The sequence below is a fragment of the Neofelis nebulosa genome, chromosome 16 (assembly GCF_028018385.1).
Source record: "Neofelis nebulosa isolate mNeoNeb1 chromosome 16, mNeoNeb1.pri, whole genome shotgun sequence".
NCBI lineage: Eukaryota > Metazoa > Chordata > Mammalia > Carnivora > Felidae > Neofelis > Neofelis nebulosa.
In genome coordinates, this window is record NC_080797.1 from 47,929,229 (window position 1) to 47,943,026 (window position 13,798).

Here is a 13,798-nt window from a genome sequence, read left to right on the forward strand (position 1 = left end):
TGTGCTATACTATGCCAGGGATTCCATACTAGTACACATCTTAACAGATACAACAATACAGTAACAAAAGTTAAAAAATCCTAAGAGGAATGCATATAAACACACATTAAAGTTTGTTATTTAATTGCATGTCTTACTTGGAAGTTTCAGGCAAGCCAGCTGACAGTTCCAGAAACACAGATAAGTAGTAACCACGAACGACTCCATTTCCATCCTTAAAAAAAGGAAGAAGAGTCAACTACACATCAATAATTAAAGAGAGAGAGAGAGATGTTATACAAATACAAACTCTAGATCAACTTAAGTGTAAAAATTTAAGCAACAACGAAGCAAACATTAATATCTCCTATTTGGATTGGGAAATACTTCTACGATTAAAGCAGTAACACAGATAAAAAGACCAACAGATTTAAATCTCTAATAATTTAAATCTTTTGTACATTAAAAAAGAAAATGATGAAAATATATAGGCATTCAAACTAAGGAAAATGTCAACAACTATGATAAAAGTTAAGAATTCTAGGGGCACCTGGGTGGCACAGTTGGTTAAGTGAACAATTTCAGCTCGGGTCACAATCTTGCCGTTCGTGAGTTCAAGCCCCATGTAGGGCTCTGTGCTGACAGCTCAGAGCCTGTAGCCTGCTTCGGATTCTGTGTTTCCCTCTCTCTCTGCCCCAACCCCAACTCACACTCTGTCTCTCTCCCTCAAAAATAAATAAAACATTAAAAAAAGTTTTTAAAAAAAGAGTTAAGAATTCTAACATACAAAAAGGAATTCTAACATACACAAAACTCTTAAATATCAGCCTCCATGAAAAATGAACACACCAAATACGAAAAAAACCTCAACTTTACTGGGTAGGAGACAAAAAATATTTAAAACCAAAAGTGAGTGAAACAGAAAAAGATAACACTTGATGTTGAAAGTAATTAAATATAATTTCTATATAATGTTTATATGTTAGTATTCCATATAACTGTCTGACGATTAAGAAGTTGTTTAAATTTGTATTACAGAGATTATTACAAAGATAATAACTTCCTTCTCTATTTCTTCAGTATTTTGCTCACGTGTCTACCTTTCTAAATGACTATCATTGTTGTAATTACATATATAAACATGTTTTCCCAACCAGACTGTGAGGATTGAAGGAAGGATTCTTATTATTCATCTCCAGTGTCTATTGGGATATGACTATGGAGGAGTACAAGTACTTACTAACCCCTTCATTTCTAGGCTACTATGCTTCAAAAGATCCTGAGGAAACTTTCAGGGTTAAAGGAGGTAAATGCTCAATACACAGTAAAGAATAAATGAATTATCAGTTAAGTGAAAAAAATGAGATACAAAAAATTATGTATTGTATGATCCCATTATATGAAATTATGCAAAGTAAAACTATAGTGAAAAAAACACATCAGTGGTTGCAGAGGGGCCAGGAAGGAAGAAAGAAGGGATCAGCTTAGAAAACAAATGAGAAAAGTGGGGGGTTAAAAATCACAGAGTGGTAATAATTATTTGACTATATATATTTGTGGAAACTTGCCAAAATTAGTAAATTTTATTGAATATAAACTTATCTCAAATTATATTTATTTTAAAAATCTATCAATATCCTTGTTCAAATGGCCAGATTCTTTTCTTCTTTTAAATTATGCTCCTAGAGGGGCACCTGGGTGGCTCAGTCAGTGAAGCATGACTCTTGGTTTTGGTTCAGGTCATGATCTCACAGTTTGTGAGTTTGGGCCCTGCATAGGGCTCTGTGCTGACAGTATGGAGCCTGCTTGGGTTCGTTCTCTCTCTCTCTCTCTCTCTCTCTCTCTCTCTCTCTCTCTCTCTCTCTCCCTCCCCTGCTTGGTCTGTATCTCTTTCTCTCAAAAATGAACATTTTTTAAAAAATCTTTAAATTATGCTCCTAGAACTATTTCCCTGGAATAAATTAATAAAAAGGAAGAGGGGCGCCTGGGTGGCTCAGTTGGTTAGGCAACTGGCTTGGGCTCAGGTCATGATCTCACAGTTCGTGACTTCAAGCCCAAGTCAGGCTCTGTGCTGATAGCTCAGAGCCTGGAGCCTACTTCGGATTCTGTGTCTCCCCTCTCTCTACCCCTCCCCTGCTCATGCGCTGTGTCTCTCTGTCTCTCAATAATAAATAAATGTTAAAAAAAATTTTTAATAAAAAGGAATAAATATTTTTTACACCTGATCTTTATCAGCTAATAATATTAGAAATCTTTTTAATTTTAATCATAATTTTAAGGAAAATGTTTTATTATCTTAAGTACATGCCAGCTGCACTTCCAACAAAATACTAGCTTTAAGATTTTTCAACACAGGATTCTGGAAAGATTGCAGCAATGGCAACATAGTTTATGCAACTCTCTAAATCCAAACAGAAAACAAAACAAAACACATAATTGGACAGAAAATCCAAAAGCTCACAAACAATATTTACAACAAAACTAGATAAAAGGTTATCTCCACAACCCCAAAAATATAAGCAAATAAAGATATATCAGTTACAACCATTAAGACCTGTATGATATACACATCTTTAAGGGAGAAAAGAGAGGAAAGCTGTAGGACATCTAATGAAACAAATAACAGGAAAAAGCACAAAATGGCAAAGAGTTGGCCACTGAAAAGCCTCACAAGCCAAATACAGACAACTGAAAATGGAATGAGCTGCTCAACAGATTATGAACTGAGTATAAGGATGCCTAACGTTAACAAGTCTGAGAATTAAATGCAGTTAAGTCACTCTAAATTTTATATACTTATAAGTTCTTATTCTTATTATAAACGAATGTATAGGGCCTTTCATGATAACTCCCGAGATTACATAGAAAGTGCTAGGAGTGAAATAAAAAATAAACAGCGGAGAAATAATAAAAACAAAGGAAGGAGAAGGGCAGAGCCAGGACATCTCTCAGAAAGCAAGGCACCATATTTATTTTTGATTGCCTTATGACATTGGATATCCACATACAAATGAAATCGGGTCCCTACTTCATGTACAAAAATTAACTCAAAATAGATTAAAGTTGTAAACGTAATTCTAAAACTATTAAAATAAAACATAAGAAAAAGGCTTTATGACATTAAATTTGGTAAAGATTTCCTGGCTGTGAAACCAAAAGCAAAAACATAAATTTAACAACATCAAAATTTAAAACTTCTGCACATGAAATGTTAAAAGAATAAAAAGAAACTTACAGAATAGGAGATAATACGTATAAATTATACATCTAATAAATATGTGTAATCATAACCCCTAATAAGGGGTTAATATCCAGAATATATAAAGAATTCCTACAACTCAACACCAACAACAAAATTTTCAAATGGGCAAAGGACTTGAGTACACATTTCTCTGAACAGGATGTACAAATGGTCAATAGGCATAAGATGCTCAATATTACTAATCATTAAAGAAATGCAAACTGAAACCAAACTACTACCTCATTCTCATCAGGATGGCTACTATCAAAGCAGAAAACAAGTACTGACAAAGATAGGGAGAAATTGGAACCCTTGTGCATCACTGAGAGTGTAAAATGGGGTAGTTCCTGCGGAAAACAGTGTAGAGGTTCCTCAAAAAATTAAAAACAGAATTATCATTTGATTTAGCAATACCACTTCTAGGTACATAGCCAAAAGAACTGAAAGCAACATCTTGAGAAGATATTTGCACACCCATGTTCACAGTAGCACTATTCACTAGAGCCAAGAGGTAGAAGCAACCCAAGTGCCAATCAACAGATGAATGGATAAACAATGTATGGTATAAACGATGTGTGGTATAAACAATGTGTGGTATACACACTGGATGTTGTTCAGCCTTAAAAAGAGAATTCAGACACAAGCCACAAAATGGATGAACTTTGAGGACATTATGTAAGAAGCCAGTCACAAAAAGACAAATACTGTATGATTCCACATATATGAGATCTCTAGAGCAGTCAAATTCACAGAAACAAAAGGTTTAATGGTGGTTACCAAACTGAGGGGAAGGAGAAAGGGGGAGTTATCATTTAATGAGCAGAGAGTTTCAGTTCTGAAAGATGTAAAAAAAAGTTCTGGAGATTTGCTGCACAACATGTGTATATACTTAACAATACTACATGTACACCTAGAAATGATTAAGATAGCAAATTCAGTGTTAAGCATTATTTGCCAAAGTAAAAAAAGAGAATAACATCCTTATAATGAAAACATTCTTGAAAAACATACTCAAAGAATAGATCAAAATTGTAACCCATTTCAAAACAATCCATGACACTAAGAAAACAGTATGACAACCTGCAGAAGGAAAAAAAAATAAAATAAGAATAGGACATAAAAAGAATAACATACCAGAATTAGAAACACTCAGAAATCAGGTGATAAAACTAAGGAAAGAATTAGAAATAAAAGAAAAAGTTATTTAAGAAATAATCACTGAACTAAAAAGAACATGAGAGCAAATAAACAAAACAGATCTTGTAAGTGAACTAAGGAAAATTTTTTAAATGAAAAAGAGGGGCATCTGGGTGGCTCAGTCAGTTAAGCATCTGATTCGTGATCTTGGCTCAAGTCATGTTCTCATGGTTCATGAGTTTGAGCCCTGTGTCAGGCTCTGTGCTGACAACATAGGGCTTACTTGGGATTCTGTCTCTCCCTCTGTCTACCCTTCCCCCCCACTTGTGCACTCACTCACTCAAAATAAATAAACTTTAAAATAAATGAACGAGGGGCGCTTGGGTGGCTCAGTCGGTTGAGCATCCGACTTCAGCTCAGGTCATGATCTCACGGTTCATGAGTTCGAGCCCCATGTCGGACTCTGTGCTGACAGCTCAGAGCCTGGAGCCTGCTTCAGATTCTGTGTCTCCCTCTCTCTGCCCCTTCCCCGCTCATGCTCTGTCTCTGTCTCTCAAAAATGAATAAATGTTAAAAAAAAAAAAAAAAATTAAAATTAAATAAATAATAAAAATAGAAAAAAATAAATGAATGAGTGGATGAATGAATAAGAAATGAAAAGCTCATAAGAGTAGAAAGTGATAAATACTGAAGACAGGAAAAGAAATCTCAAAATACAGATAATACACCAAGTCCCAAGAAAAAAACAGAGAAAAAAACATAATAAATACTTAAAACTAGAATTCAGGAAATATTTTCTTAGGGGGGAAAAAAGATGGGACGCCTAGGTGGTTCAGTTGGTTAAGTCTCAACTTTGACTCAGGTCATCATCTCTTGGTTTGTGGGTTCAAGCCCCACACTGGGCTCTGTGCTGACAGCTCTGAGCCTGGAGCCTGCTTCAGATTCTGTGAATCCCTCTCTCTCTGCCCCTCCCCTGCTCATGCTCTGTCTCTCTCTGCCTCTCAAAAATAAATAAAAAACATTAAAAGAGAAAAACAAAAAAGATCTAAATCTACATACTGAAAGACACCAGCATATGACGACTCAAAACAACCAAACACATAATAGTAAATTACTGGACTTAAACAAACAAAAAGATTATTTGGGCATTTAGTCCATATCACTGAATGCTTTTAGGAATTAGTTTATAATCAGATTTTACCTAATGGAAAATGGAATTAAACATTTAAGATACCCAATTATAGAAAATATAAGCTATGGATTTTATATCCAGCAATACTGGCTTTAGAGTATATAAAATACAAACTGTTTTCAAAATATAAAGTTAGGGAATATTGTTTCCACTAGCTGTTCCAGTAGAATCTACTAGAGAACAAGATTCGGACATCAAAACTCCTACTTAATATGGCAGAAAGTGGGGAAGGGGTGTGGGGAACTTGGAGTATAAACAAAAAAATGTCTAAGCAGTTCTCTGTAATCAAACTGATGGTAGAATTAAGACTTCCTATCCTGAAATATTTCTGTCTATAAGATGAAATAGGGGCGCCTGGGTGGCTCGGTCGGTTGAACATCCGACTTCGGCTCAGGTCATGATCTCGCGGTCTGTGAGTTCGAGCCCCGCGTCGGGCTCTGTGCTGACAGCTCAGAGCCTGGAGCCTGTTTCGGATTCTGTGTCTCCCTCTCTCTCTGACCTTCCCCCGTTCATGCTCTGTCTCCCTCTGTCTCAAAAATGAATAAATGTTAAAAAAAAAAAAAAAAATGTAAAAAAAAAAAAAAAAAAAAGATGAAATAAAGCAGATGAGTGATTGATTATATAATTTCCAAAGGCTTCAAGAGGTAGGATTCCTCTAGGTATTTATACAAAGGATTCAGGTATGCTGTTTTGAAGGAGCACATGCACCCCAATGTTTACAGCAGTGCTATTGACAATAGCCAAAGCATGGAAAGAACCCAAATGTCCATCGACAGATGAATGGATAAAGAAGATGCGGGTGTGTGTGTGTGTGTGTGTGTGTGTGTGGAGTATTACTCAGCAATCAAAAAGAATGAAATCTTGCCATTTGCAACAACGTGGATGGAACTAGAGTGTATTACGCTAAGCAAAATTAGAGAAAGACAAATATATGACTTCACTCATACATGGAATTTAAGATACAAAACAGATGAACATAAGGGAAGAGAAGCAAAAATAATATAAAAGCAGGGAGGGGAGCAAAACATAAGAGACTCTTAAATACAGAGAACAAACTGTGCGCACTTGGTGGGGTTGTGGGTGGGGAGATGGGCTAAATGTACAAGGGCCATTAAGGAAGACACCTGGGATGAGCACTGGGTATTATAAGTAGGGGATGAATTACTGGATTCTACTCCTGAAATCATTATTGCACTATACACTAACTAACTTGGATGTAAATTTTAAAAAATATACATACATAATAATTTTTAAAAAAGGGATTACTAAAATGGAAGGAGACACAGGTGTAATATAAAGAGATTAAGTAAAAACACTCCACAGTCTTGAACTTGAATTATAAATGTAAGCACTGACTCATGAGTTATTTTATCTTTAAAAAAATACATATATCAAAAAAAACCCAGTATTTAATTATATAGCAATTTTAAAGTGTTCAAAAATATATTTTGTCTACTGAGATCCCTGGAACTTATCCAATTCAATTTTATCCATACTCCTACCCAGTTTTCTCGAATTATATTCTTTGGCCTAAAAACAACATAACAACAACAAAAACCCCCTATAATGTGTATCAATAATGAACTCTAATGTAAACTAGAACTTTGGATAATAATGTGTCAATAGGAGTTCATCAACTGTAACAAATGTACCACTCGGGGGCAAGATATGTTGATAATGGAGGAGCATGTACACGTATGGGGTCAGGGGGCATATGAAACTCTCTTTACTTTTTACTCAATTTTGATGTTTAACTCAAAACTGCTCTAAAAAAAATAAAGTCTATTAATAAATTTTAAATAAATAAATAAATAAATAAATTCAGATTCCCCCCTTTCCAAACATCTAACATATTTATCACTGTATTTCCTAGCTCCCTTCACCAAGGAGGTTAGAAACTGTGACCAACCTCATAAAAATAAGCATCCCTAGCACCCAGTTTGGTCTTGAAATATCACTTCCCACTAAAAGGAATCAGGGCTCTTTGAATAAAATGGCTGACTCCAGATATGGAGTAGGAAATGTACATAATGAGCCTAGAACATCTTGCCATAAATACGAGAATAAGAAAGCTAACTCCTAAGAATCACTACTAGGGACTTTTAGAGTCAGAGCAAAGTGACACAGAAGCTAACTTAAAGACATTACATATGTATAAATCCATGAATTCATAATGACATTTTTAAAAATCTAATTGATCACTTCCAGAAAACACTAAGGATAACTAGTAAATAACAGGAAAAAATTGTTTCTTCTTTATGAACTATAACCGTGGGTAGCCAAATAACAGATAACGGGAAGCATCTCTTAGAAGCGTATCTTTATAAAAGTTATTACAAATAATAAATGAAAAACAATAAAATGAGAATATCACTATTTTACAATTTCCAATGAATTAACAGATGTAGGCAATGAACATCGATAGCTGCCAATATCACAGTAAGAGATGCAACTAGACATGGTGTGATAAAAGAACACACTACTACTTATACTGTTGCCATAGGAAGCAACTATATATCTCCCATCATGTCACTGCATCCAGCTGCCAATTTGCAGAAAATTCCTAGGTCAAAGGAACACACTGAAATGCACCATGAGTATGCAATCAGCATACATGTATTTTTTTTTATGGCTTTCTGTATCAATAATTTATTTTTATTCAAAAAATTATATCTAAAAAAAAAAAAAAAAAAATTATATCTAAAATAAGAATTTTAAATATTTCTTCTAAAGATAAATATCTTCCTAGAAATAAGAAATAAAATTCATGTAATGTCAAGGTTTATACTGTTCATTTTAACTCATTTTTTTGGTATGCTTAGTAATCTACCCTATAAAAAAACCATAATATTGTCATTACTTTAACTCTTTACTCCACTAAGAAAAGTGAACCAGGGAGCATCTTTCTATCTGTTAGATGGGATGCTGCCTGATTCATGAATTGCTTAATGAAGTAAATGAAATTGTCAAATTAAACATAAAAGTGAACCACTGTGCTACAGAACACTGAAAGAAAGACCCTGGTTTCAAAATTCATTAGAAATATGAAAAACTTACTGGGTAAACTTTTAACCTCCAACAAAGTCCTGAAACTTGAAGAGGTGGACTGTAAACAGGGTCTGCTCGCTGGCGCAAAGTGCTGAAGTAAAAGAAAACCAACCAAATCCCAAGATCAAAACTGTTGTGAAATATCAACAGGCAAAAACAAACTCTAAGCACTTTACTTATGTTACTTATTTGCAGTCCTAAACAAGTAAATGAAGGTGCTGAACAAGTCAAGACTCCACTGCATAAATTTATATATACTTACATTCTGAAATAAGGTTTAATGATACTGAAATATTCAGCAGTATCTTTTCAGTTTCAAAATTGGGACATTCAAGGGAAAAGGAAAATATAAAGAAAAATAAAACTAAGTGTCCTGAATTTAATTACCACTTCAACAAGCAGTCTTTTACCATTAAAGAAAAAACCCAATGGGCTTCTTCCTCACATAGCTGTAGTACAATTATCCTTTTCTAATATGGAAAAACTTAAGAAATATGCTTAATCTTAACATATGTGGGGATATCCTCAGAAAGTTTGTATTTTAGCCAAAAAATTATCCCATAAGAAAAGACAGATGGAGGAGGGTGCTCCAGCCCCCACTGTGCCACTACGTGGCCCAGTCGGTTAGGCATCCAATTCTTGAATTTGACTTGGGCCAGGATTTCAGGGACGTGAGATCAAGCCCTGCGTCAGGCTCTACAATGAGCATGGAGCCTGCTTAAGATTCTCTCTCTCTGCTTCTCCCCTGCTTAGGTGCTCACGTGCTCTCTCTCTATATCTCTCAAAAGAAAGAGAGATAAAGAGAGAAAGAGAAAGAAAGAGAAAAAAAGAGAGAGAGAAAGAAAGGAAAGAAAGAGGTATTAATCCTCAAACTTTGGCCTTTGGTGATGGTTATCACCTCCTAGAATTTCTCTCCCCAAGGCAAGGCCTTTTATTTCATGGTTCCCCATTTCCAAACTGTCTTTGAAAACAAGTCCCTTTAAGACCTCAGCATTTTAAGATCTTTGTTTCCAATCTTCAAGAAAAAGTAGTAAAAGCTAACAAAGTAACATGCAAGTTACAAAGCATAAAATTTCTTATGACAATGGCCTCTCATTCACAATTTCTCACTTCCAGCTAAGATAAATGGACTCAAATCGACTTCTTCCCACCACTCTTATTTCCGAGGATGGGGGGATGGTCATTGACCTTAATAATCCCATTCGCCCCACCTTAGTAAAGGCTAAGTGGACCCTCTACTTTAAAAAAAATGGTTTCTTGGGGCACCTGGGTGGCTCAGTCGATTAAGCGTCCGACTTCAGCCAGGTCACGATCTCGCGGTCCGTGAGTTTGAGCCCCGCGTCAGGCTCTGGGCTGATGGCTCGGAGCCTGGAGCCTGTTTCCGATTCCGTGTCTCCCTCTCTCTCTGCCCCTCCCCCGTTCATGCTCTGTCTCTCTCTGTCCCAAAAATAAATTAAAAAAAAAACGTTGAAAAAAAAAAATTTAAAAAAAAAAAAAAAAAAAAAAATGGTTTCTTTTCCCAGACTAGATAGAGAAGCAATCTGTCCTGAAGATAAAATATAATCCAGACAAATGACCTATATGTTTCTAATATGAAACTTGCTTTTTCTAAGATTACACACCGAGTGACACAGATCCTTGTTCTGTATTCTACCCCAAGAATGATACTTCCTGGCTCTTACTTATGTAGACATACAAAACAAATCTCAGTAGTCAAAAACTCTTACCTGAAATTCTCTAAAACAAAAGTAGCTGAATCATAAGATGGTACTAATTCACTAAAAAGAAGCAAAAGGTAAAATAATTATTTAAGTTTAAAATTTCATTTAATTAAAAAACAAAGTCCCTCAGTAATATCTTTAAAATGTTTTTAAACTAAGTCCCTAAGAAATATTTTTCAATCCTTACTAAATACGGATATTAAACCAAATGAATTTGTAAAACCATCAAAAGCTAACATCAAAAGTTTTCAATTAAATTGGAGACTCAACAAATAGTTTATAAAATAGTTGGGCTTTTTGAGAAGCAACAAGTAAGCATTAAAATAAGCATAAGAGACTCAAAACTACTCATGGAAATAGGAAAAGGAAGGGTGCTTAAGTCGGGAACCTAAAATATGAAACAGATATAAGGAAGTTTAGAAAAAAACAAAAGAAACAGCAAAAGACATCACAATAAATCCCCAACTTCAGTCTCTAAAACAAATTATGAGGAATATTGATGACCTTAAACATTTTAAGAATATTAACTTGGAAATACCATTTTATGGAATAAGAATACATAATCACCTAGGGGCAACTAGAGTGGATAAGCAACAATTTCTTGGCAAGGCGAGATTACCTCAGGCAACTTAACTTTAGTTCCATACATTCTTCTCTAAAGAGAACTGAACTACAACACAACCACAGGATATACCCTTAGATATGTGAATAGTCTACAGTACTGTCATTCAAACACTTCAAAAGTCAGTCAATAAAACATTTATGATAAAGACACTATCATATACAGTATTATAACATAAAATATTCTGTATTTAATAAATAAAATTATAGAGGCGCCTGGGTGGTTCAGGTTGAGCAACCAACTTCGGCTCAGGTCATGATCTCATGGTTTGTGAGTTTGAGCCCCGCGTCGGACTCCGTGCTGACAGCTCAGAGCCTGGAGCCTGCTTCTGATTTTGTGTCTCCCTCTCTCTCTGTCCCTCCCCCACTCATGCTCTGTCTCTCTCTGTCTCAAAACTAAATAAACATTAAAAAAATTTTTTTTAATAAATAAAATTAATAAAATTATAAATTTACCAAAAAGATAAACTGCAAGCCATTTCACTGTATCCTCAGATATATCTTCTAAAGTTTAATTCATGAAAATTCATTATTACCAAAATAAAATATATAACATCTACAGCACTTTCACACTGTGATAGTGCCTAAAGAAATTAGTGGTTTGCCAGTGAAAACACAGCATAGATTTAAAAATATATTATTTTTTATTTTATGGTAAGTATGTATAGCTAAATAGCTCATATCTTTTTCACATAAGTATGGGGTTTGCCCTGCAACAGTTAACTATATAGCTACTATCCTACTGTCAAACACCCCTAACCATATTCCAAGGCAGCTGTTACCTTTTCTTAAAACACTCATATTCCTCACTCCCAGATGTTTGCCTCGTTAATCTTTACTATTCTTTCAAGTAACAGATTAGAAGTCACGGTCCATTGAACGTCTGCTCTAACTTCTCTCCATTATGTTTCCGCACATTCAGTATACCAAACCCCAATTAGTAGAATGAATGTAAGCAGTACCTAGAAAGCCTACCTGGAACCATAAACCTAATCAGAGCTTCAAGGAAATGTCTCCAGGACAGTTTCCAAATTTGGTCAAGTCATGACATGCTTTTGTTTATAATTTCATGCAAGTTCCAATCATACCAGTGTTGATTGGTTCTCCCACCAAATTCATAACATCTTTCATAATGTTTTTTCCACCATATCCTTAACATCCAGTGCTATACATTTCCTTTGTTGTTTTGGCTGGAAGACCAAACTATTATTTTGTCATATTTTTGTTAGCCATTAAGGGTCAAAAGAGTTCACCACAAAACTAAAAGGCCACTGCTAGAATGGGAGAAGGTATTTGTAAATGACATTTCGGATAGAGGGTTAGTATCCAAAATCAATAAAGAACTTATCAAACTCAACACCCAAAATACGAATAATTCAGTGAAGAAATAGACAAAAGACATGAACAGACACTTTTCCAAAGAAGACATCCAGATGGCTAATAGACACATGAAAAGATGCTCAACATCACTCATCATCAGGGAAACACAAATTAAAACCACAGAGATACCACCTCACACCTGTCAGAATGGCTAAAATTAACAACTCAGGCAACAACAGAGGTTGGCGAGGATGTGGAGAAAGAGGATCTCTTTCGCACTGCGAGTGGGAATGCAAACTGGTGCAGCCCTCTGGAAAACAGTCTGGAGGTTCTTCAAAAAGTTAAAAATGGAACTACCCTATGACCCAGCAATTGCACTACTAACTATTTATCCAAGGGATATAGGTGTGCTGTTTCAATGGGGCACATGCACCCCAATGTTTATAGCAGCACTATCAACAATAGCCAAAGTATGGAAAGAGCCCAAATGTCCATCAACAGAGGAAGGGATAAAGAAGATATGGTATATATGGTATATATACACAATGGAGTATTAATTACTCAGCAATCAAAAAGAATGAAATCTTGCTATTTGCAACAACATGGAGGAACTAGAGGGTATTACGCTAAGCGAAATTAGTCAAAGACAAGTATTGTATGACTTCACCCATATGTGGAATTTAAAATACAAAACAGATGAACATAAGGGAAGGGAAGCAAAAATCATATAAAAACAAGAAGGGGGACAAAACATAAGACACTCAAATACAGAGAACAAACTGAAGGTTGCTGGAGGGTTGTAGGTGGGGGCGGGGATGAGCTAAATGGGTAAGAGGCATTAAGGAAGACACTTTTTGGAATGAGCACTGGGTGTTATACATAGGGGATGAATCATTGGAATCTACTCTTGAAATCATTATTGCACTATATGCTAACTAACTTGGAGGTTAAATAAATAACCAAACAAACAAACATACATACATACATACATACATACATACATACATACATAAATACCAAAACACAAAATAAATAAGAGAAGGAGATGATACGTTTAACTCAGAACAGTGGAGTAGAAAGCTTAGGAGCTAAAGAGCTAAAATAGATCACTAAAGCTCACTGACCAAGAGAGTATAGTATGATGTGCCCAAGCTGTCACTTGCAAGAGAAAATGATCACATTCAGAGCACAGAAAACCTCTATCAATCCCAGGGTATTGTGATATACTCCTATACATGTATAATTTTTAGGGAAACTTTTTGAAAAATAACATTGTTAACAAATTAGTGCTATGTGGCAGCATTAAACAGGATGCATTATACAGCTGACCCACACTGTTCAAAGATCAATTGTAATTGATTATGAAATACTAGATTTTAATATATAATTCTATACTATTTAATATGGAATATACACCCATTAAGACTATTAGTTTCTCTTCTCCCCTGTGTAGCACAATAGTGCTGAACATATAGTCTTTAATAAATAACACCGCACTTGTTCAATGACTTATTCTCCATTGTGGCTCCATCACAAATC

The 13,798-nt window shown here is 35.1% G+C and overlaps 1 protein-coding gene across 7 annotated transcripts in view; it reads right to left on the reverse strand.

Annotated features, from left to right (window-relative positions):
• The window catches only part of TRIM37 (tripartite motif containing 37), a 148,314-nt gene that overhangs the window by 88,912 nt on the left and 45,604 nt on the right, over nucleotides 1-13,798 (reverse strand). For all 7 annotated transcript variants that reach the window (XM_058703251.1, XM_058703253.1, XM_058703255.1 and 4 more), the window contains exons 10-12: nucleotides 10,325-10,375; nucleotides 8,607-8,688; nucleotides 138-214 (exon numbers count right to left, since the gene is read on the reverse strand). In XM_058703251.1, the coding sequence (XP_058559234.1) occupies nucleotides 138-214; nucleotides 8,607-8,688; nucleotides 10,325-10,375 (210 nt within the window). The remainder of the gene's footprint in view (nucleotides 1-137; nucleotides 215-8,606; nucleotides 8,689-10,324; nucleotides 10,376-13,798) is intronic.